The sequence below is a fragment of the Dermacentor andersoni genome, chromosome 11, assembly GCF_023375885.2.
Source record: "Dermacentor andersoni chromosome 11, qqDerAnde1_hic_scaffold, whole genome shotgun sequence".
In the NCBI taxonomy this organism is placed as follows: Eukaryota; Metazoa; Arthropoda; class Arachnida; order Ixodida; family Ixodidae; genus Dermacentor; species Dermacentor andersoni.
In genome coordinates, this window is record NC_092824.1 from 69,893,012 (window position 1) to 69,918,692 (window position 25,681).

At 44.1% G+C, this 25,681-nt stretch overlaps 1 protein-coding gene across 2 annotated transcripts in view; it reads right to left on the reverse strand.

Annotated features, from left to right (window-relative positions):
- Positions 1-14,702: 14,702 nt before the first annotated feature.
- The window catches only part of LOC126518085 (uncharacterized), a 55,098-nt gene continuing 44,119 nt past the window's right edge, over positions 14,703-25,681 (reverse strand). For both annotated transcript variants that reach the window (XM_072285587.1, XM_072285588.1), the window contains 4 exons: positions 24,439-24,587; positions 24,260-24,354; positions 21,140-21,242; positions 14,703-19,738 (listed from right to left, as the gene is read on the reverse strand). In XM_072285587.1, the coding sequence (XP_072141688.1) occupies positions 18,921-19,738; positions 21,140-21,242; positions 24,260-24,354; positions 24,439-24,587 (1,165 nt within the window). In that variant the 3' untranslated portion in view covers positions 14,703-18,920. The remainder of the gene's footprint in view (positions 19,739-21,139; positions 21,243-24,259; positions 24,355-24,438; positions 24,588-25,681) is intronic.

Consider the following 25,681-nt stretch of genomic DNA (forward strand, 5'->3'; position numbering starts at 1 on the left):
GTTGACATATCTCCACAGTAGCATCTCCAGGACCTCGTACTGTCACATTGCATCACAGACATTATTTAAGTGAACTCCAAAAGTGAAGCTCTTCGTTAACATTGGCTAAAATTGTATCTTTATATAGCAAAGTGATCATGCATAAATCTGTATGTCATGACAGAACACTTCGTTTCTCACGGACTTTAGTTTACAATTGTTTTCAAGTTCAGGAAAATTGTGCAGTGGGCTAGTTGGTTCGACATACTTAACACTGTTGTGCGGAGTGAAGAAGGGACAGGACTTGAGTGAGGAAACAACACACGACACCTGAGCACAAACTATCAACTGGTGATTATCACAAGACAATGATTCTGCTGAAAAGTAGGAACCAAAGGAAAAGAGAAGTCGTGGAAGCATACAACCTCAAGGTGGACCCACAGGGCTCATGTGTCAGCCCGCCGTCTATTTCACTCAGCAATAAAGAGATTAGCATAATCGCTGACAATAGAGGGTGTAGGTAGACCGGGAAGAGGACTCCTGTGCATGCGTGTAGGCTTTATGTACGCTTCACTTGCAGAAAAGTAAACCAGTTCGTAGTTTGCGCTCAGGTGTCGTGTTGTTTTCTCGCTCAAATCCTGACCCTTCATCGCTCTGCGCAACAGTGTTAAGTTTTCACGTTGTTCACTATGTGATGTAGGAAGGGTAAAATTGATGGGAAATCCCAATATTCTCGGGCATATTGCGAAAAATATGGCCCAAGTCAAGTGTCATTTTAGGCTTCACTGTCCCCTTTTATAGGGCAAATAGTAATAGTTTGAATTCTATGGACGCTGGTTGCTTTTTCTGACTTAACCTAGGCGGTGCTCAGCTCTCAGTTGAAAGGAACAGGTAAACAGGAGGACTTGCCACATAAGCAGGAGGTAGCACTCCACACAGACTTAAGCTTAATATACTGCGTGCTTCCACAGCCCTAGAATTGTTCATCCAGCAGGCTCACGATGTGGCCGTGAGGCTTGGCCTTCCGATCCTGACGTGGGAGCGGCCCGCTTAGTGATTAATTATCACTACTTGCAGGACCAAATAAAGTTTTCCTTCCTTCCTTCCTTCCACAGCCCTAGGGGGCTAGTCTGTAAGTGTTGACTAAGTGGACTGTCCATTCCAGTATACGCTGAATGAATAGAGCACGAGAGCCCACGGTGACGATTGCCGCTTGCTCTACCAGCTTAGAGCTCTACCTAATCAGTGTGTGCTGAAATAGTCCACTTAGTGGATCCTCACAGAATCCTTCCCGACTGATGTTTGTGTTGGTAGGTTGCAAGCATTGCACTTTCTTTCCTTTCATGTGGGCAGTTCCCACATATGGATGTCATTTAACATATTGTATTCATATTGCCTTTGATCTATAAATTTCTTATTCATGCTTATAACCAGGCCTACCAGCTCTTGTCCTGCATATTTATATAGCCTTCTCATTTCTGCATCAACACTGCACATATTTATAGCAAATTGGAGTCATTCTCCATTATACCCTCAAGCACTTGAAGTAGACACTGCAATAACCCCAAGGGAGGGGGGACAGTAACGCAAAAACCTTATTGGGCTTGTAGTGCTGCTGAAGGATGCACACATACCATGTATGCTAATATTCTCAGCAGACATTCCAAAGTTTGTACGAGTTCGACTTTAGCTGGCTAAACTGAATGATTTATATTGAAGGCAATTCTTGCAACACTTCGTCAAACTGAATGAAACTGGACAGCACAATTAGCTGTGTTCATCTACCATTTATACGACTGCTGCCCCGAGCATTTTGCCTGTTACTTTGCCTTTCGTTTCTGTACTATCAAGTTCAAGTACACATGTACTTTATCACTGTACAAGTAGAATGGCTTCAAGGCTTTTCCTGGGCATTCAACAGTCACTATTTATTCCTATAAACCTTCCTGCATGTGAAGACAAAAAAAACTTATTAATTCATGCTGGAAGTATAAAAAGACAGGTATTTGCACAGAAAATGTTTATTTTGAGCACCGAGGTTCTTGCTGATGTAGATATGGTGCTGGCTCCCTCCTTGCCCGAAGCATGTGCTTGCTGTACACAGCACCAGATGATGGCTTCCTAGGTCAAAAGATCAAATTGAAATAAGAGGCATTTTGTTTTAGCTCTGAAAAGAGAAAGCAGGATTGAGACATTAACATGTATAAAAAATACTTGCCTAAAGAAAAATTAATACACAAGCAAATTCACTAAAGAGGTTCACTTTCAAGAGCAAAAGTATGGTTACGATGAAAATTACAAGGACGCTTCACTGCTCATTGAGGTTTCGGTTCAGTAGTTGTTGAGCCACGAGGGTTAGCATGCTACATCTTGCATATTATGTTTTGTAGAACAATATTGCACTTTTAACAATGTAGTGCCTATTTAAATGTACTGACAAGGAATGCTGAAACTCCAGGCTAGTTTGGTCTGCACAAGATATGATACAGACACTGTACTGCATTCATTTAGTGTTTTTGTCACTGATCTCATACACAAAGGTCATTCACACCTATCCTACATGAAATGCAGTTTCTTTGAAGCTTCATCTAGTCCTTGAATTTGCTGCATGCTTATGTCTAAGGGAATTCGTTTGGTTCCTTTAAATGTAGTACATCTAAGCAACTGCTATCAAATGCCCATAGTGTTCCCTTGCATGTACAAAACATTTTTGGCCCTTTCAATGCACAATACTCATTACATTTGACACTTGGGACTCGTGCAAGGCGCCATTTAGTATTGTATGCTTGTCCACATCTGATAATACCTTCATAGCTGGGTCATTCCCATGCCAAATGCCTTGGTTATTACTGTGACCATCTCACACTTTTCCTTTAGAATCTTCTTGTCCACTTTTAAGGAAGCATCCCACGACACAATGTCTCCATCCTAGTGGTGCTATGGAGTTAACTTATGTGCTAGTTGTAGCAGATGACGTCAACTGAAGGCCACTGAAGATAAAACTCTCTGCGAGAATTCCTTTTGCACAATAAATGCAAACAATACAGAATAGTCAAAATGTAGTTATCTGGCAAGACTGGCTGCATCCATCATCTTTGTTTGGTGCAATTCTGAGGTGGCTCCATGTTACAAGATGCTTGGCGATTATTGCCATGTGACTGTTCGGGACTCTATAAAACACAAGAATTGCCTTACTCCGGCCTTTCTCTTTGTGCAGCAGCCAACGTTATTATTCGTCCAATCGCACTGTGTACTGTTCGTGTGTCCATAGACTAAATTCTTCACCACATTGTTTTTGCGGTATTTCGTGAGTGACCCATGAACTCATCTTGGGGTGGGACTTCTTTGGCGTCTGCTTCTATCTCTTGTCGTCAGCGCCTCACACAACTGTATGCCACTGGCAATTCTTTTCCTAACCACGAAGAATGCATTCGTCTCGTCACCTCTTCCGATTACGTTCTTTGGCCACCTAGAGGAGAGATTATAGGTGTCAACTCCTGTAACATTGTGGATGGCGGCGTACTCATTCTACCCTATGACCATACCCTATCTCGAGCAATTCTGATTACCCCTGGCCTTATTCGCTTCTCTGAGGGGTCGGCATTGCTTACTGCAATAAACCAAACTCTCGAACCCCAACTGTTGCCTCGTGGATCAACTGTCACTTGAGCTGTTGACACTCATGTCGTTGCAATTGTCGCGAAGACAGCTCAGTGTGTTCTTGCGTCTATTACCGTGCGCTGAACAAAATCGTGCGCAAAGATGTTTACCCTGTGTCATGGATGGATGATGCACTAGATTCACTCCACGGTGCTGAATAATTTTCTAGCCTTGACTTTAGACCAGGCTACTGGCAAATACCGATGTACAAATCCGACAAAGAAAAAACGACATTTGCTACCCCTGATGGGCTCTACGAGTTCAGTGCGATGCCTTTTGGACTCTGCAATGTGCCTGACACATTCGAACGCATGATCGATAAGTCTTGTGTGGCTTGAAATGGAAAACCTGTCTGTGCTATCTCGACGACATTGCGTTTTCAACCATGTTCTCACAACATTTGCAACGTCTTGATGAAGTCCTTGCCTCTCTTGCAAATGCTGGTTTGCAGCTCAACACACGCAACACACACACGACACACACACACACACACACACACACACACACACACACACACACACACACACACACACACACACACACACACACACACACACAAATGCAGTTTCGCCAGCAAGGCCATCAAAGTTCTGGGGCACATAGTCAGCAAAGAAGGTATTCGACCGGACCCCGAGAAGCTTACTGCCATCCTCGAATTTTGTGTCCACTGCGTCAAAAAGACATGCACAGTTTTCTTGGACTTGCTTCTTCCGGCACTTCATACGCAACTTCGCTACGCTTACGTCCCCGCTCCATCAACTCCTCGCCAGTAATGCGCCCTTTGTTTCGTCCGACGAATGTGAACATGCTTTCCTGCTTTTGCAACATGCCCTGACGTCAGACCCAGTACTGTGCCACTTTGATCCGACCGCGCCCACCATCTTTCACACCGACGCTAGCAGTCAGTCTCGGTGCCATTCTACTGCAATGTGACAACACATTCCGCGAACGAGTAATTACTTATGCTAGTCGTGCACTAACCAGTGCAGAGAATTACTACACCATAACCAAGCAGGAGTGCCTTGCTGTTGGGCAGTGCAAAAATTTCGCCCATATCTTCATGGCCGCCATTTCACAGTCGTTACCGACCATAACACACTGTGCTGGCTTTCATTGCTAAAGAATTTATCAGGTCACCTGGGTTGCTGTGTGCTTCACCTACAGGAGTACGATTTCAATGTCACCTACAGGGCTACAAAGAAGCATCAAGACACCAATGCTCTCTCTTGCTACCCTCTGAAGAATCATGACGATTCACCATAACCTCTCCGTGATTCTGTACGTCCCGAGTCCTCTTCATTGGCTTTACCCATTGTAACCCTCGAATGGCTAAGACACGACAGCCCATCTGTCCTTGTGTCCCACCAACGCATCGACCCATACTGCTGAACTATTCTCCAACACATGGAAGATTCTTCGTCACCTCCAAACGCCTGACTTCGTCGACAACTTAATCAATTCAAGCTGCACAATGAGGTTTTACATCGCAACATTTATCACATCGATGGCAACAAATGGGTCGCGGTCATACCATGTTCTCTGCAATGTGAGGTGCTTGAAGCCTTTCACGATCATGCGACGACTGTTCATCTAGGCTACCACAAGACTTACAACAGAATATGAAGTCGCTGCACCCTGCGTTCATTGTCAAAGCCGCAAACGACCAACAGCTCCTTCTGGCTCTTTACAACCTCTGCCTTGTCCCGCTTCGCCTTTTGAAGTAGTTGGAATAGACTTGTACGGTCCTCTTCCCACGACCTTACATGGCAATCGTTGGATTATAACGGCCATAGACCATCCAACACGCTATGCGGAGACAGCATCTCTACAATCCGGGACTGCTGCTGAAGTCGCCGATTTCTTTCTACACAACATTATCTTACACCGCAGCGCTCCGCGCGTTCTCCTCAGTGACCGCAGCAGTCTTCCTCTGTTCTATCCTTACCGAAGTTCTGTGCGCCTCTAACACAATTCGCAAGACGACTTCCAGTTACCATCCGCAGACCAACAGCTTGACGGAGTGTTTTCACCATACCCTCTCTGACATGATTGCGATGTACATCCGCCCTGGCCACACGAACGGGGATGCAATCCTGCCGTTCATGACATTCGCCTATAACATGGCTACGCAACGTACTACTGGCTTTTAACATTCTTTCTTCATCTATGGCTGTTCACCAAGTTTCATTCTTGATGTATCATTCCTTTCGACTCCTGTACCCCCATCAGTTCCTTTCTTGGAACAGTTTGTGTCTCGCCTCGCGGAGTGCAGTCGCCTCGCCCCGCTTAACACAGGCGTCTCCCAGGACGCTCGCAAGTTTCGTTACGACTCGACCCACTGTGCTGTGACTTTTTCTCCTGGTGACGAAGTTCTTTGGACTCCTGTGTGCGTTCCTGGCTTATGCAAAAAATTTCTGGTGTTTTATTCGACTTTCCGCGGTCGTTGAGCAGACATCACCTGTCAATTACCATGTCTCGCTTGTTAGAACGCCACCCGATTCCCGTTGCTGTGGCACAGAGATAGTGCATGTCTCCCGCTTAAAACCAAATACTTGACGCATTTTATAGTACTTACGCGCAGCCAGGCGGCCGCTTCCACAGCGAGAGAGAATTAGCATGGGCACAACACATGCCTGACTTTCAACTTCATCATCTGCACATCTTTTTCATCTGCATATATCATCACTAGCAGCACAGTTTAATCCTCGAGGTAGTAGTCCGAGCTTGGCTGGAATAAAGCGGTTATATATTTCTTGCACTTCAAGAAACTTCGTTTGACCTCGAAGACTTGAGCACTGAAGTAACGGCGCTAAGTATATACAAGACCTCATAGTAGGAGACAGTTCAATTTCACAGCCTGAGTCCCCTTGCTGGTGTAATCTTCCTTCGTGTAATTGTCGCATACTTGGCTATCACTAACACTGCTTCGCCTTTCTGCAAAACTGCAGCCTCTTTTTTTTTCTGCTAGTCCGAGCATAAGTGCTGCCGCACATGACTGCTGTCGATTCTGATTTCGAGTGAATCTGGCTTGGCCTCATTATGGTTACTGAGTGAATTATAGAGAGAGAGAAATAGAAGAGAGGAAAGGCAGAGAGGTTAACCAGACGCATGTCCGTTTTTCTACCCTGCACTGGAAAACGGGGTATAGGGATGAAGAGAGAGAGTGTTCCACAGCTATCATGCACTAAAATTTAAAAAAAAAACAGTTCCGTTACTTGAAGAAAACCTAGTGCATATTGTTTCCAGTAAAGTGGAGTAGTAGCCAGTAATTCTTTCGTTACTGAGATTTAATTTGGTAATTACAATTATCTAACTCGAGAAGTACTCTCATAATTTTCAAAGTGTCAATGAGCCATTTGTTGGCATCCCAAAATGACATCTAACTGCAGTGTTTTCAGCGACATACTAATTGCGTACAATTTTACCGACTGGAAAATAACCTCACGAACTATGAAAAATACCATGTGAGTGAACTCTCACCCGCATCATAAAGCAGTGCCCTCAAATAAGCTGATTGAAAGTAACTGCATTGCCTATCGCGAACCCGAAGAGACAGCGCACCACCTTGATAATGGTACGGAAGGAGCCCCAACAGCAGGTTTCGCAGCTTCTCCTTTCTCTGTACGTCACACTTATTATCCCTCTCTCAAGGCCGACTGATAAATGATAACAAAAGCACCTTGATAACGCAGCCAAAGTGCAGCTCTGACCACACACGAAATGTGAAGAGCAATGTAATAGGCACAGAATGTTTCAAAATCCAGACTTTGCTCGCACCGCATCGAAAGAGTGCGGGCGAAGTTATATTTCGCACCAGAAACTTGCTTCGGACCAAAGCCAATATAAAGTGAGCGTTTTATTTTTCATGAAAGTGTACACGTGCTGCAAAAACAGGTTCGTGTCAACAAATAAAAGCGAAATAAACACACTGGAAAGCGACCAACTTGTAGAGAAAAGGCAAAACCAATGCGTTCACGAAATTAAATATACCACTTCTATGAGCCGAACTGGCAATCAGAATGTCGGCACACACACACACACAGACAAAAAAAAAAGCTGTGTGCTCTTACTATCTATTAATTCGTAAGCTGCGTTGAACATCAGCCTAGAGGACGTGTTCAAATAGGTCTCCTTTTGCAGCTACGCAGTACTGTCTATTTTATCACACCTTTAGTGGCTTTCTTGATGACCGATGCCGGAATTCTATGGCAGACATCCGTTATCCTTACCTTGAACTAATGTGACGTCCGTCTAAGCTGACGTCCGGCACAATCTTTCACATAACCCCAAAGAAAGAAACTTAACGGAGAGGTCAGGTGACCTAGCCGGCCTCTTTACAGGCTCGTGCCTTCCAATCTATTTGAAAATTAGCACCCAACCAGTTTCGTGCTCGGCTGCTGCTGCATGCAGGTGGCCCATCTTGCTGATACAGCAGAAGTGGAAGATGTGACAGCGGGACTTTACTGAGAAACTCATCAACCACTCCTTCAAGGATTTCGTTCACATAACGCTGTCCAGTCAGTGCGTGATTGAAGATGGTACTGATTATTGCACTGGCGTAAATTCCAAACCACACATTGAGCGACCACTGGTACTCGCGCCGATTGCACTGTACTTAATGTAGATTGGAGTCCCTCCAATAGTGTGCGTGAATGACAATGAATGTATATATGATGGCACCTGCACTGTTCTTTTGCGCAAACTCATCATGCCACAGGTTCTTAGTGTCAAGATGTAAAACTTACCAGACCCAGCTTATTGTCAGTTAACAATATACACTATAGAATTAACGTCTAAGGTGATCACTAAGATGAGTGCTAAAACCCCTTAATGCTTACATAGGACCAGAATTCACAAGTGGCTGTAATAGGGTTCCTGAAGCACTCTTGAGCACATGAACATAACTTCCAGCCGGGATATACACGTGCGATGGGAGACAATGACTCGTTACAAAGCCATACACAACACCCTTTCTCACAAAACCTTATAACACTAGTAAAATTTGTTGGCCAAGTTACGATTTATCCTACTTTGAAGCAAGCGCATAAAGAGAACATCCCAGTCTTCATCCACGATTAAATCACCAGTATTAAATGGACCCACCTTAAGGGTTATTTGGCAACAGCATGTGTATGTCCATGCTTGTATCGTTTATTGATTGTCCCGCTCTAGTAGAATGGACGACCACGCAGCCCGATCATGCACTTTGTAATGAAGCTTCTTTCTAGAAAATCACAAATACCGACCGCACACACAACCTTTGTCACATCTGCATAGAGCACTCGAGCGTTACGCTGCGGAGAAAGGTTACCAGAGAATGGCTGTTGACAGCGCAGCGATATTGCTATGTAAAGGCTCATATTACTATGTAAACAAACGCTGTTTCCCGCGCGTTTAATGACGCCGCAAAGCACTCATTTAGCGACTTCATTCACTACCGCCCTTAGTCGGCGGACGGCAGACCTGAACCATGTGTCAGGAATGTGCGTTTACATTGCGAGATAAATGATGAATACTCCTTATTTTCTCTAAACAAGTGCGCGCACATGCCGCACTTGGGTCATCTGCCATTTACACATTCTGCCGTGTAGCAGCACCGTAACCAGGTAATGTTACGTTTAAGTGATTGTGAAAAAGGCTCTTAGAAGTTTGAAGGAACCTAAGATAAACAGTGTCGTCTAATATGCGTTCTCGGCGCTAGTACACTGTAGCACTGGCTGATCGGTGCGGCGGTCCGCGGGATGCGTCACAAGGAAAATAAGCTGGTAAGGAACCTGGAAATGAAGTATCAGGCAGCCGAAAGCGTAGCTTTGCATAGTAGAGGCACATCGAATGGAAAAGTGAAGTACTTACGATAGCTTACGCTAGCACAAGCCCCAAAAAATAAACGATCCACATCTTTGTCCAGTTGTTTGAGCGTAGCTCACCTTTGAGCTTGCCATTCTGCCGCCAAAACCAAAGACGGATGTGACATCACGGACGCGAAAAACAAAGAATGAATGCGACATCCCGGACGTGACGTTTGGGTGAACCTAACGCCTGCGTTCCGTCGACCGGGTGAACGCAGACACTTTCCTGCGACGCGCTAAACATAAGCCAGACGCGGTTGTCCTCAGCAAGCCGCAGTGCGCTTAGCCAGTGTACTTGTGGCGGCACCTCGCGACGGCCGAGGTATCTACGCTATGCAGTCGACCGCAGCTTGATGTCAGCTATCGGCGAATAGCAGCCGGATGAGGGAATGACGAAATAAAGCGTCCGATGACGAAATAAAGCGTCTAGAAGGGAGTGAGGACAGGACCTTCTGTTGAAAAGAGAGCATTTGTTTGAGAGAAAGGTGACTTTGCGATTCGCTTGTGAGCTCCACGCACCACGTATGAAAGCAAAACTTGGCTGGGATGATCACAGCAGCGTATGCTACCTGCAGACTGTGTTATTTCACCAAACCCAAGGGGTGGTTCAAGGCCCCTTTAAGAGTGGAATGTGATAGCATTCAAAGATCTCTGACTGCTTATCATGCTTCCTGGCAAGTGCAGCTGATGTAGCCGTAATGTTTACCTGGAAGTGCTGGTGGCGAAGGCGAGCTTTCTGGTAGAAACGCGCCCTCTTGCGTGGCCTAATCCCAGAAGTTGTGCACAGCTGCACCTTACCTCAAACGGCAGCTGGAAAAGGGATTTGTGTTTGAGTTTCTGCATTACACAACTGTGTTTTCTCGTATATTCAAATTACAGTCTGACACTATCATGTCTGTAGGTTCTGTGCAAGTCATACTTTACAAGTTTACTGAGGCATCTTACTTTGAGAAATTCAGTTCAGTAACGCCTATGTGCCACGCAGAGGGCCTGCGTGGTTTGGGATGATTTTTCTCTCACGGACAATGCCGTTGACGCGGACACCAGATTCTCTGCGACATGGGGCCCCTAAGGGGAGACGCTCCTTGAAGCAAAGTTTTTTTTATTACTTGTATTAGAGGTTTAAAAATTCAGTCAAGTATAGAGTTTAATATGCAGATTCCAAATATGGCACTACTTTTTGTGTAGCTGTTATAGTTTGAGTAATGCAATGCACAATGCCAAAATATAGTGATCTTTGTTGGCACTTCCTTATGTAATAAATTTTCACAAAAAGCACCGTGCTGTAGCTTGTTTAGCTCGTTGTAGATAGCAAAGTGTCGATATCTAGCTGAACAGTGTGTACAATTACTGAAACTATGCAAAAAAATTAGAACATTTCAACTAATTTTTTTTCTAAATTCTCTAAATATGTAACCATGTACTTTTGCAACTTACTGCGTGGAGATATTGCAATTTCAAGTAGATATGTAGGACTTAACTCAAGAACTGTAGCAGCTACGCAGAAAGTAATGACATATTTGAAATGTGCTTGAAATGATGTATAAGTGGGCGGATTTTCAAATCTTTAGTACAAGCATTAAAGAAATGTTTTTTCGAGGAGCATCTCCCCTCAACGCTATCGCGTTAATACTGCAAGTTTGTGGCGTTCAAGTGATGTACGTCTGGCGCAGCGTTATTGGTGTGCAATTTAAAGAAGGCAAGTTTGGGCTTATTTGACAAGCCAGGAATGCCGGGGAGGCTCCTCCCGAAAGAGGCTCCTCCCTACCGTTTATCCCTCCATGCTTCAAGAAATAGTTGGCTTGCAAGTGTCACTCAGAACGAAAAGTAGTAACCATCGCCGAGTGTTGAGACGAAGACAGCTCGCATAACAAAGGGGTCGTTTGAAAAGGGGCAAGGTGGAGTAATTTGACGTTGTGCACCAAGTATGCCCTCTTGCCACCAATCTACTCGTTATGTGTGGGTACGCTACAGTCTCTACAGTCTCACGTGTTTAGCGTGATTTTCATGAAAGCCTTTTGTCTCTTTGTCGACGTTTTTCTAGATTCGAGCTTGGGTTCCGCATTACGCACACTCTTCAGTTGTTGTGATCAAACCACAGTCTATCACACACCTTGCAGCTGTGATTGCACTCACAGTTGAGGAATTCTCTCTTGAATCATCCATTAGCACCCTCCGTGGGAGGAATCTCTCTCCGTCGATGTCTCTGCTCAGCCTCCTACTCTCGAAGTCAGGGGGCTAGCTTGCCTCTGCTGGCGCTTGGTTTGGGTCGCCTTCTCTTCAATGTGGGGGTTACCTTGCCTCCTACAGCGCTTGGCTTGTGCTTCCTATTCTCAATTCTCAGCGGTAGCAGCTTCCCTCTGCTGGCACTTCGCTTGCGATTCTCGTTCTCGAAGCTCGGTCCGGATTTACACGATGTCAGCACTGCCGCTCATGCCGAGCAGAATCCATGGGTTGAAAGGGCGTGTGCCGGTGAAACACCTGCTCCTATACCCCCCTGCTCCCCCCTCCCCTGGTGAGCGCTCTGCTCCCTTGCGTGACAACGGACGGCAAAGGCTTGGCTTAGAACGGCTCTACTGTTAAAAGTTATTCCAGGGTACTGTTTCGTGGCAATGAACCGTCCTTGGAAAGCGAATGACTGGATGCAAAGGCTGTGAAGAGATGAGTCTGCATTTTCCTGCTAAAATTTGCGACATTATGTCCACGCGCAGCAGTTTTGGCACGAAATTTAAAGGGAACTTTGGTCTTGGTCACCTCCGCCAGTAATCAACATTTTTTTTTTCGTAACGTTATAAATGATGCCATGTGGCACAGCGATAAAGGAGGGTAGTTTTGAGGAGGGAACCTTGGCTATCTCTGCCAGCAATCTGCGTTTCTTGTCCAAATTTGATCGTGACGTCACAATTGACGCATTGGTGTCGCACAACAGTTATGGTGCGAGATTTCAAGAAGGCAAATTCGGCATTTGTTACCTGTGGCAGTAACTTTCTTTGCCGAAATTCGTGATGTTACATGATGCTTGGGGCATAGCACGGTGGTTTCAGTGTAAAATTTAGAGAATGGAAAATTTGGCCTTGGTTACCCATCTCTGCCAATGATTTGTATTTTCGCCAAAATTCGTGACGCTACAGTGACACTTGGCGTACGTGGTGGGCAATTTCGAGAAGGGAAATTTGGCCTTGAGTACCTTCGTCACTAATCTGCATTTTTCATCGGAATTCAAGATGTTTCAGTGATGCTTGTGGCACAGTTGTTTCGGCACGAAATTTCGAGAAGGGAGTACTTGGTATGGGGTTACCTAGCCCTGTCAGTGATCTGTGTTTTTGCCGAAATTTGTGACGTTACAGTGACGCTTGCCGTACGTGACGCGTGATCTCTGGAACAGAAATTCGACGTATGTCTATCAGTATTTTGCATTTTTCGCCAAAATTTGTGACATTACAGTGACGCTGGGCGTGGCGCAGCGCTTTTGGCGTGAAACTTCAAGGCGGGAAAATTTGGCCTTGGTGACCTAGCTTCACCAAAATTGACGATGTTACAGTGACGCTTGATTTTGAGGTGGGAAATTTGGGATCCATTACCTCCTTTATCAATCTTCATTTTTCGCCGAAATTCGTGGCTGTACAGTGACGCTTGCGTGGCACAGTGGCTCCGGCGCGAAATTTTGAGGCGAAATTTGACCTTGGTTACCTAGCTCCGCCACTGATCTGTATTGTCGCCGTAATTATTTATTTCCACTGAGCATGCCGTGCGATTTCCAGATGGGAGATTTGGCCCCAATTACCTCCATCAGTAATCTGCATTCTTTTACCGAAATTCGTGACATTACAGTGACACAGCAGCAGATGCTGGTTTATACCAGACACGAAGCTGTGCAATGAAAATTGGTTGCAATCAATCACGACTTGGCGGTGTGGCCACAACAGCATAAACCAGTTCACGTTTTCTTCTCCATTTCACACTTACCACTGGGTAGCAGCAGGGGAGGTGTTGCTATAAATGGTACAATAACCACTAATTTCCACCCTGACATAATGCAAGGTTCATACAGAACATCTGACTCAAAATTAGACTAGGAGAAAACAAACCTTATTCGTACACAGATTGAGAAATATAATGAAAACTCCTTCTTCGCTGTAATTTCTCGCAAAAAAAAAAGAAATACATTGAGTTGAACACAGGCTTCAAGCTCTTCAGGTCGCTTTTCTAGGTTGACTTTCCCGCTGCAGTAACACCAATCGCCTTGTGTCAGACTTCAGCCAAGGATACTCAGTTTAAGCTAAATGGCTGAAACTTGCTTTCCACCTGGCGTTTCTAGAGCTTATGGCTCAAAAATGGAGCTATGATGGCTGTGGTATGAAAAAAAAAAAAAAAAAAAAAAAGAAAATTGTGGCACGGCCTGGTCGCTTGATCTGGCTTTAGCTCCATGATGGCAACGGTGATTTAAACAAGCCTGCCATTGGTGGGTGTGATCAAGCCACATTGCAATCGTTTAGCAAGTCTCTCAAAAGAAACCATCCGAGATTTTTGTCTGATTGAGTGTCTACGGCATATGCCTATGTGGAATTCGTTGCCTTAAATGTTGAAAAGTTGCCCCCAACACCAGGTTTCAAGGAGCAAATTTACTTTAAGGAATTTTAAGGGCCCTTGAACCTTTAATCTTTTTCCAGATTCAAGGTTTTTCAAGTATTTCAAGGTGTATGTACCCCGATATGGCATCAGTGCTGACATCACAGCACATTTGGCTCAAGAAAACTGCCGAAAGTATTCTGTGACCACTTTTATACTGAGGACAAACTGGTTTGTTGCTGGAAAAGTACAGCCGACTTACCAGTTATATGTTGTAGAACTTGAACAGTGACAAGCTTAGCTTGTCACTTTGACGGAAACGACTGGGAAGATAACAGACTTGTACTTGGTCTCACTTCGTGCGGTGCATAGAAAGCGGCGGGTCGCGTTGGCCAACCAGCAAAGACAACCAGACGCGCTCCTCTATTGTTGACTGCGGACACAGCGCCAGCTGAAGCTTTACAGGATTAGCGCTGCACGATGGGCAAGCCCTTTTTTTCTTTTTTTGGAACATGCAGCCATCGTTCATGATTGGCTGACACAGTCCATAGCCTTTGCTGGAGCGCAAGTTCCGTATATGTAGCAGAGCCCTTCAAGAGTGACAAAGGACTCCAGTTACATACATGAAGCAGAAGCCACACAGCATCAATTTTTGAAAGATCTTTTAATAAAATATTTACACTTTCATCTTCTTTTTTTTGAAATCTGCCGTAGCATTTTTTTTTTCTTTTATAGAAAAAATTTCAACTCTGTACAATACAGTGTCTGCTGTTCCTTGCTTGTATGCCTGCGAGCGCGTGCACGTGACTGCCGGACCCTGAGCTTCTCTGATGTTCTGCACGTATATTTTTTTTTCTCAACTTGCATTCCAGTTGCATACGTATGCTTGGAAAAGAAAAAAAAAGGCAGAAAGGCTCTAAAAAACAAACAAACAAGGAGGTGGAGTTTGGGACTTGCCTATCACAAAAGAATATTGTTGCCAACGGTTGCGACATGCGGTTTGCACAGTGGAGGTAGTTGTGCTTGGTGCAGAACTGTTGGCCTCCTCTGGGCTCAGCGGTTCATTTTTCGACTTGATGGTGCTAAGCTTTATTAATCTATAATAGTGGTGCAGATCCTTTTTTTCATGCAGAGGCGAGGTTTACCTTGCAATCAAGAATTTGCTAGGTTTCGAGGAGAGAAAAAGATATTCACATGTAAAAAGGTTGACAACCAGGAGTGGCTCCTGTTGCTTAGGTTAACAATGTTGATGGTCACGAGCTGATATTTTATATCTGTATGAATAAGTGCGAAATTCAGATGCTCGGACTTTGCAGTAAAAGTGTAAAAAAAAAAGATGACTAGTCAAAAATGTCATGTCAATACTCCTTTAACTGAAGAGGCATCTTGACGGCTTTCTCTAACCCAGGTTAGGCGAGTGAACTTCAACTAGACTGAATGGTCGTGATGATTGATTACGGGCACTACTCCGAGTGCATGGCACGCTGGCATTGCCGAAAAATAAACATTACTGTGAAGTTTTCGCACTTGTCACAACATGGAGATGGATGAAATGTCATTGCACTAAGATTACTGGCACAGTTCCTTTTACATGGCGCTTTGCTTGTGAAGTTTGCCGCCCGCAAACTACGAGAGGCTGAAAGGCATTAGCTATTCTTGAAATTCTGAAAAACCAACATTCTATGGACCACTCCGATGCGCCATCGTCCTACTGAATCCCTTGCAGTACAAAGGCCTCTCTCGGCGATCTCCAATTACGCTCGTCTTGCACCGGCCGGCTCCACCCGGTGGCTGCAAATTTCCCAAATTCATCACGCCACCTAGTTCTCTGCCACCCTTGAAATAATATGCCTCCATGCATATTATTTTGCTGCTGTTGCACTTCACAGAAAACTAGCTTGTTGCCAACTCTCATATCCGTGTGCAAATACTTGTGTGAAGCACATGAATGCTCATGTTCAACAATTGCAGAACTATGATGCCAATGAGCTGCAAAATTTCAAGGATTGTTTCATTTGTTGATATAAAACTGTCTTCCATTGCAAACCATTTCTGAAATCACCTGAGTTTTTTTTTTTTTTTTAAAGCTCAGATTACGGGGTCCAGTAGAGCTCCTGCCTCAGAAGGACTCCTAGCGCGTTAGCTGCGAGATGAACCATCTCGTTTCAGTTAACCTGTTGCATTTTAAGATTGAATTCTGGTGGTTTATCATTGCATAACTTTTGTTTATACAACTAAAAAAGATATAACTGACTAAAATTGCAAGCATTAAAAAAAAAAAAGGATTGAAGCTTCAAATTTACAACTCGCACTTAGTTTGGCTTAGTTTGACCATTCTTGCGTTTCACATATGCCAAGACTGAAGGCTTCGTTCTTGCAAAGAGTGGCCACACTGAGCAGCTTCGGGCTACCCTTGGGTGGATGACAATGTTTGCCTTGTGTAGCCGAAATTTACAGGGTGTTTCAGCGAACACTTTCCAAATGTTTAAATGTTGCCTGTGGCAGTTAGCACAATTCTAGTTCCTGAGCTGGTCTACTCGAAGCGGCGGACAATACTTGCACAAAAAATTGAGATGCAAAATCGACGAATTAATACATTCTCTAATTAAACTTCTAGCTAATAAATAACGAATTTTCGATGACACCAGTTTCGAGATATAAATTACCAAACTTTGGGGAGAAATGCATTGGCATTCCAGTTAATTTGTTAACAAAACTTCATTTCATGCACTGAAGCACACAAGTAACTGGAATGCCCACGCATTTCTTCGCAAAGTTCGGGAATTTATATCTCGAAACTAATGTCGTCCTGAGAATTCTTTCCAAGTGGACCTGCCTTGCGAAGTCCACAGCTAGAATTTGTAAATTGCAATCTGGGTCATAAGATAATTAGCTAAAAAGTAATTAGTGAATTATTGTTGATTAGTCGATTTTGCATTTCAATTTTTTGTGCAAGTAGTGTCCGCCACTTCGAGTAGACCGGCTCACAAACTAGAATTGAGCTATCTGCCACCGGCAACCTTTAAAAAATTTTGAAAGTGTTTTCTGAAACACCTTGTATGCTTCAGCCTGTGTAACACTCCCATAAGGGGAGTAAAAGTGCTGGGATGTGCGACACAGACACGCGCCAAAACTTCCAGTGCTTACAACATCAAGGAAACATATTTATATCAAGACCTGCGCTACAAAACGGTGAACTTCCCTACGTTGAGCCAGAATTCACAGCACTGAAAGACGGGAAAAAGAGAAGGAAAGGACCGAGACAAGTGCAGACTGCAGGTATATACAGCACGGACAGACAAGAACTGAGGCAAGAAAGAGACTTGGACAGAGCGCTATGTCATGTCTTGCCTCTGTCCTCGTCAGCTTTTACTGTATGTTCTTGCAACGCCCGACCGGCTGCAGAGCCCAACAAAATCTGTCAGTCAAGCGCTGGCTGGCCTTGTCTCCATCCCATTTCCTCGTCCGTTGGCCAGTTCTTGATGCGAAGTCTGGCGGAATCGATTGTCAACTAGCCCACTCCCGAGAGCCCTACCGCTGACACTGAGGCCTAACAGTTCTGCACCACCACTTGGCATCCGGCTTGTTAGTCGCCTGGAGCAGTGTCGTCATCGTCTTCCACAGGCACCCATAGTCAGGTCACAGAACACTCTCGTCGACATTTACATCAAATGTATTTCATCATCACGTCGTTTGAGCAGCAGTGAAATCTAGGTTCCATTTCCATTTGTCGTGGATGTGCTTGTGTATAAATATGTGCGACTGTCGTATTTACACCTATACATGAGAAAAAAATGTGTTGTTTCGCTGGCCTGCTTCCCCTCTCATCACCATTTTTTTTTTACAACACTGGCAGCAAACAAAACGGGGACGACGCACATCTCTCACTCTTACCATGAGGCACTGAAAAAAACTTGCGCTCGTCTTCCCCACCGAGTCTGCTTTTTTCATCACTATGCGAGGCTCCCTTTTCGGTTAAGTAGGAGATCGGAGGCTGCAAAAACAAAAGGTAAAAGGGGGAGGCCTCCAAGTTGCATGTTTGGCTAGATGTGCCAAAGTTTGCATATTTGTGCCTAGTATGAAAAAAAAAAAAAAGGGAAGTGCTGCACAACAGTACAAGGACAATGGCAAAGAGAGGGGCAATGACGAATGCATCAACTAAAGACATATACACAAGGCCCCCTGAGTTCTGAAAAGCAGTTCAATAGAGCAGGGCGAAAAGTAAAAAAGAAGTTAAAAGAAAAAGAGAGGCTGGCAAACAGAAAAATAAAATTACTCTGCGCAAAACCATGAGCGCACAATGAACAAAGTTTCAGGGCCCTGAATGCCTGCCTACATACACAAGGCCTGGTTCACTACAAGTTTTGCATGACTGTCGGTACAGTGCTCGTTCGAGCTATTGTCCCAGTCTGCGGGGCAGCGTGGCCTGTCCTTGAGCGTCCTACTTTTTTTGTTGTTGTTTTTGACAAATGTTGACAGAGCAGCAAGAGTCTGAAAGAACATGGAACAGGACCGTGAGAACAGAAGGCAACGTGGAGTAGTTGCCTGCTCAGGGTTCTGGCCACTTCCTGTAACTCGCAGGCCCGACAAAAGAAAGGCCGTAAGGTTGTCACCAAAATGAAGCCACGTACAACAAACTGAAGTAAATGAGGACAGAGTGAGGGCACAGGAATAAGATGGGCATGAGAGAATGAAGGAGGGGAGGGGGACAAATATCACCGTGCTTTCACCTCTGCGCAAACCACGTGCACGCATCCACATGCACACGGGCGTGCGGCTCGAGAGACGAGACCGTTGCCAGTTGTGCGACGCTTCACCAAACAGGGGGGAGGAGGAGGAGGAGCGGCAACAACACTGCTGAGGTCACAACAAGATGCTCCTGACGGCTTCGTCCAAAACGGAGTCCGCAGGCTGCGTGCCTCCCGTCGCGTCGTCGTAGTCCATGGGCTCGGGAGCACTGCCACTCCGTACCACTACTCCTTTAGAGTCCATACAGAGCATGTCGTCCCCACCACCTCGCCGGAAGTCCAGGATGCTGTTGATGGCACTCTGAACCTGGTCGTGGAGCTCTACAGAGTCCTTGTCCTCCTCCTCATCCTCGCCAAAGTAGTGAGTCCGACCCAATGGGTCCACACCACTGCTGTCATCGTCCAAGCCCTCGATGCCCGACAGGTCCAGTTCGGGCGCACGAGTCTCGGAGTCCGCACTCTTACCACCACAACTCCAGTCGGGCACTACCACTGGAGGCACGACATTGCCACCACTGCTAAACTGCGGCTGCTGTGACTGCTTGAGGTCGGCCGACGACGGGAAGCGAGCCACGGGCGGCTCAAAGTCGGCCAGCTCGTGGGCAAACTCATCGTCTTCACCGGTTTCTGAGGGAGACATGTTGAGCTCCTTGCGGATGCTCAACACAAGGTCGACATGCTCCGGTGTCACTGACACTGGTGGAAGTGATGGGGTTTCCTCTTCCATGGGGGCCATCACGGTCTCATGCTCTTCTTCCTTGATCGAGCGCCGCTTTGGCGCCGGCTCCAGGTCGGACCGGTCATCGTCGTCAAGCCAAGAATCGGGTGGTTCCTTCTTTACTGGTCGAGGTAAAGGTAACGAGGGGCCTGACTCGAATGTCCATGCACTCCCTGGCATAGGCGGAAGTGACGGCGGCTCAACTGGTGTTGTGTCTGTGAATGAATGAGAATTGCACAATGAGGTGAATAGATTGCCACAGATAGGACAACTGTCCTTGTACCGCTTGTCTCATTCAGTCTATCACTTGCAGATATGTAATGCTTACTGCATGTTGAGGCCACTTGAATCAAAATGATAAAAGTGCTTCTTGTTCGCATTATTCTTGTGTTGCATCGGATAATGTGTAGCGGATGAAAATGGTAGATTAAAGGATGTTCTTTAGAGCCAATGGTTCCTTTTGATTGCTATGTAGTCTCCTTCTTTATCGACAATCAATTCAATGTGGGTGCTGTCAAAACTCATGACATCACAGCAAGCTGGTGTGAAAACTTTGGGGCAGCACTTCCGCCAACTTTCTTTTTTTCTTTTTTTTGTGTCTATTGTGGCATAACAATCCTCTCTCAGTTAAAGTGGCCATTTGGCTATTGCAGAAGTATAATTTACCAATACAACCTAGGATGCATACCAATTCTGGCCAGCATTGAGGATTGTCTCCTTTGAATGTCAAGAAAGTTTTGAGCATAAAGTAACATAACATATTCAGAAAATGTCTACAAGATTTGACGCCATCTCGTATCAACAAAAAGAAAGGTAAGGAAAGTACGTAGGTTCAAACGATCACACTTTGCATACACAAACCTAAAAAGAAAAGCACAACGTAGCATGAGAAAAGCGTGGCTATGCTTCTTTTTTTCCAACAAGATATTGTTCAAACGAGATGGTGGCTGAGCAAAACACTTAGACCTGCTCAGCCACCATCCTGTTTGAACAGCAAAGAAATCTGCATTGTTATTGATTTCGATCATGTGCTCATGAAATTGCCTTCTTCACTGGATTCGTCAGAAATGGAATGGTACTTAAGATGGCCGCTGTCCACTTTGCTGTCTATTTCATCTACATCGAATATTGGAACATAGCCTTCAACTCGTGGTGCATTCGGCTGGTCATTTTCAAGCGCTCTGAACACATCTGGCTGGTTCTTTCAGAGCTCCGTGCGCGCTCGGAGGCACTTTCGCCTCCGATCCGGGAGGACGACCGAAATTTGGCAGAGTTCCGGTCACATAGTTCCTGCAGCTTCCATTGTTTGCGTGACGTCAGCCATGCTGGCATGCCTCAATACTTGTGCGCTCTGTTTACAACAGAACCTGTGGTGACGTGTTTCCTCTCCCTGCCTCTGATTTCTCTGATGAGCGGATGCACGTTTGGCTTGGTCGCCCATTCTCTGGCTCCGATGAACAGTGGGCTCCATCAATGCAGTCCAAGTCAAGGCGCAGTACCACTAATATTCCTGTACCACTAATATTCCTGCTTAGTGTCCCTTCAAAGCACATGCTATTTTACCACAACACGAGTGGAAGAGTTGAACAAACAGAAAAAGGTAAAAGAAAACTTACATTGCCCCTCCTCTGCTGCACGCTTTTCAGCAATCAAGGCATCGGTTTCGTGCTCAAGGAAGAGCTTTTCGATCATGATCTTTTCGGCACTTGAGCATTCTCTCTGCAAGACAAAGAGACCAAGCACCTTTGGTTGAAGCCACAAGGTTTTTACCTCAATTTAGTATTTAACTGCAGAAGACCTACCTGGGCATTGCATAGGGAGGATACAGTTTGCTAAAAAAGTTCATGGGGCACGACATTTCGGAGGAAGCTATTTCTGCAGCTTCGAATTTTGACCTGTGGCCTGCAGCGCATGCAGACTACATAATGAATGCACCGTTTTACTAGCTGCAGGCAAGAACTGCAGGGCAATACAGCGTCTCCGCAAAACCTCCACCACCCTTTGTACACGCAGGAAGAAAAAAAAAACAATAAACCTCAAGCATACATGATAAGTAACAGGGCGTTATATAGACTTTATAGACCCCTTTGTGTTTACACATACAGGTCCCAAAAGACTTCTGGATGCACACACTGCAACAACTCGCTAAATTTTGTGGGTAACCAGATGAGTAACTGCTCGGGTTACTCGACCGAACTGGCTCTCGTGGCTCTAACCGATCAGCTAAACCTCTCTATCGATGAAGGGAATTATGTAGCTTCAGTATTTGTAGATTTAAGCAAAGCGTTTGAGAAAATAAATCATCGCGTGTTATTTCGTAAGCTTGAATCATTAGGAATTACCAGCCCAGCACTTTCGTTACTACAAAATTACTTAACAGACAGAATGTAGGTAGTAACCATCTCAGGCGTTCATTCTAACACCATGTTCACTAATATTGGCGTGCCCCAGGATTCCATATTGGGTCCGCTTTTATTTTTATTATACGCCAATGATGTATCTAACTCTTCGAAATGTATACTTTATGCAGATGTACTACTTTAATTTCAATAAATGTATTACAACCTTAGTAACTAACCTTAATGGTGATTTACACAGCCTGCTGGAGTGGCGCCATACTAACCAGCTACAGATAAACCCACCAAAAACAAAATTTGTTCTATTCACTTCCCACCAACGAACACTTCACTCCATTCCTCCCATCTTTTTGGGCGCAAGTCCTATCCCTGCAAGTTTTTCATTTAATTATCTTGGCATAGAAGTCGACAGACATCTTAAATTTATTGAACACTTAACCAAACTAAAGCAGAAGATTACCTACGGGATTAGGGTACTTCTAAAAACACGAAACATATCTGACCATCAAATATTACTGTCATTATACTTTTCATTTATTCATTCCCACATTAACTACTGCGTTACTTACTGGGGAAATACTTACGTAAACCATTTAAACTCATTGCAAATCCTACAGAATCAATCTATTAGGATAATTACATTTAGCCCATATAACAACAACGCCTCATATGTTTTACGAACTAAACACATTCTTACAGTCACTCAACTTGTTAAATATAATCTAGGTACCTTTTTGTTCCGTCAAATCAATTACACACGATGCGATAGCTTGATACCACAATCTTCTGTATTAAATACTAATATTACCAGGTTTGCAATAAATAGGAACTTCATTTTACCCAAAATACATACTAATTATGGCAAACAGAGCGTCCATTTTGATCTATCGCATTTTGGAACACACTACTACTATACATAAAAACACTTAAAATTCACGAATTCAAGAAACAACTAAAAGATTACATTCTGTCGAATACTGATGCCTAGTCCATACTCTCAACCATTCTTTCAGGGTGCCTTCATTTCATTTTCATTGCGATGCCATTAGGTTTCCGTTTCTGCCTCACATATACATTCGAGTTAGCAAATTATGCTGTGTTCGTCACGTCACCTACACTGTTACATTATCAATTGTCAACGAGATTGTGCTACACTGCTTTTTTTCATGACATTTATGCATATGTAATTCTTCAATCATGCTATTCATACTAAAACATGTAATTTTTCTATGTTAACGATCTGTTGAAACTGCTGTACTTTTGTTTTATTACGTTTACTTTGTAAAGGAGGTCCCATTGCAGTCTTGGACTTTGGGACCTCCTTCGGAATATTAACAACTTGTAATCTTTCTAATCATCTCCATAAAAACCGATTCTGATTCTATAGAACCTGCTATGGCCTGTAAACACATTGGGCCCTCTAGCTGTCACACATCTTGCTATGCAGTTAGAACACTGTTGAATGAGTAAACCTTACTTTGAAATGCACAGGGAAGCTACGTACAATCACACACAATCAAATACACAAACCACAGGCTCAGCGAAATAACTGCATTTTTTTGTAATTCATGTGCACAAACTGAAATTGACGAATGCACTGGAAAGTTTGCAATGCCAAGATTGGGATGTGGACCTCAATTTGAATATACATTCACCACTAAAAAGCGGAAATTGGCTTTGTCGCGGAGTCTCTGGTCCGCTTACGGTTGCCCTTGTGGTACGTTAGCTTTATGCATGTGGCATGTTTCTTATATGAACATTTAAAAACATCCACCTGTAACTGATTACTGAATTAACTTTTTCTAGCAAACTTGGGTGCCAAAAAGTGCAACCAAAAGTTTTGTGGGGTCACAATTACACTGCTGCTACAGTGCAGATAAGGTTGATACAAGCAATGTAAAGATACCAGAAAAACCTGAAAGAAAGAAAGCTAGCTACAGTCAGATCTTGTTGCTATGAGCACTAACAGTTATTTTGTTTGTAAATAATGAAATAAAAATTTGCCAACTCAATAATAAAGAGGTCATTGTTCGTAATGTAAATAATGAAATAAAAACTTGCCAACTCAATAATAAAGAGGTCATTGTTCGTAGTCAGGTAATTTTTGTGATTACAGAGACTACTAGCCTGATGTGACTACGCATCCAGTCCCCAAATATTTTCTATGAAGTTTGCACCATATTTTCTGAAAAGTCTATGAATTCGGAGGCCTTGAAAACACTTGGTCATAAAATGTGACTGACGAAGATAAAATAAAAATTTTTGGCAGTGTAGCACAATTCATCGCATCAATGTTTGACTGTAGATGCAAAATCATTTTTGTTCATTCTGATCCGCAGCAGATTTAAAGTGTTCAGCAAATGCTTCAGTGCGACCCACCATCCCTTCCTTCAGCATGAGGTAGTGGAACTTTTGATACAGCTCTCGACTCTCCCCCAGCAGGCGTTCGGAGACCTCGGCAAACAGTTCATCCGCTGCGAGAGAGATCGAGCAGTCGGTTAGCCACACTTGCACTGATGCAAAGGCTAGTCAACTTAAAATGGTCACTGAAACCGTACTTTTGTGCAGATCCTCTTCCCTAGGTAACCCAGAGTTGTAGACGTGGTACCGCAACAACCGTTGGCAAGCATCGCGCCGCGAAGTGAAAGGGTTCTTGGTATCCGCAGCCATAGCACCGTTCTGGTCTTCCAGTAGTCGTTGATGAAACCTGCCACACAAAAAAGGGCAACGAGCAAAACACTCTTTTGTTATTGGTGCATGAGACCTCGTGTGTGCAAATATTTAAAAATACAAATATGAATAGAATGCCAATTGTAAAGTTCAACTTACGAATTCGATATCTACTATTCGGCTTCCTAAATGAGAATTGATTACTGTGGCAATTAAAGTATGCGACACGGATAAAAAGAGTGCTTAGTTTTTTTCCAGCAGCAGTGCAACTTGCGCCGGGGGAAGAAAGAAAAAAAAGGAAAGGAAAAGAAAGAAGCAGGAAAAGAGGAGCAAGTGTGTAAGTCTTGATGTTATCTGTGCTCCAGGTCCGTTACCTGTACACATGAAAAACAGCAAGACACAGCATGTTGAATTTTGAAGCTTGTTCGCCACACAATCTCTGAAGCCAAATAAAATAAGTTTTGATGCAAGAACTGGGATATGTAGAGGAAGGCATAAGCAAACAACCGCAAATGAATTTTGAGAACCCCTTACATCAAAATTTCGTGTTGCAACACAATCATTTAACACTGGCAAAGTATTCTTTCATAACTGCTGTCATACGTTCTGTGCAAAAGGGAGATAATGAGTGTATAAGTTCTTTCTGAATTTCACACCAAAACCTCGATGCCAGTACATGTCGTAGCGACCTCAGGAATTTAGAAGCGCTTTCTCATATTTCGCCCGTTTTATTGCAGGAAAAGCTCTTGAAACTTGCTGGATTGAGCCCTTAAGAGGAAGCTTTAGCTCGGGTGCTCCTATCTAAATACATGTAAAAGGAGAATTCGTTTTTCTCGGCAACCACTGCACCGAATTTGACGGGGTTTGCTGCATTTAAAAGAAAAGCTTAAAATCTAGTGACTGTTGGTTTCGAATTTTCGATTTAGGTCGTCAAATTTTTATAAAAATGTGGCAAAAATCGCAAATTTTCAGAAAACGAAACTATCAAGTTTACAACTCCGTAACTCAGCAAGAAAAAATGATATCGCAATTTTGTGAATTGTACCTGATAGCACATCTAAAGCGGACAAAATTGATATGTTACACATGAACCTCAAAAAATGGAGTAATGTGTAATTACAACTTTTGCAG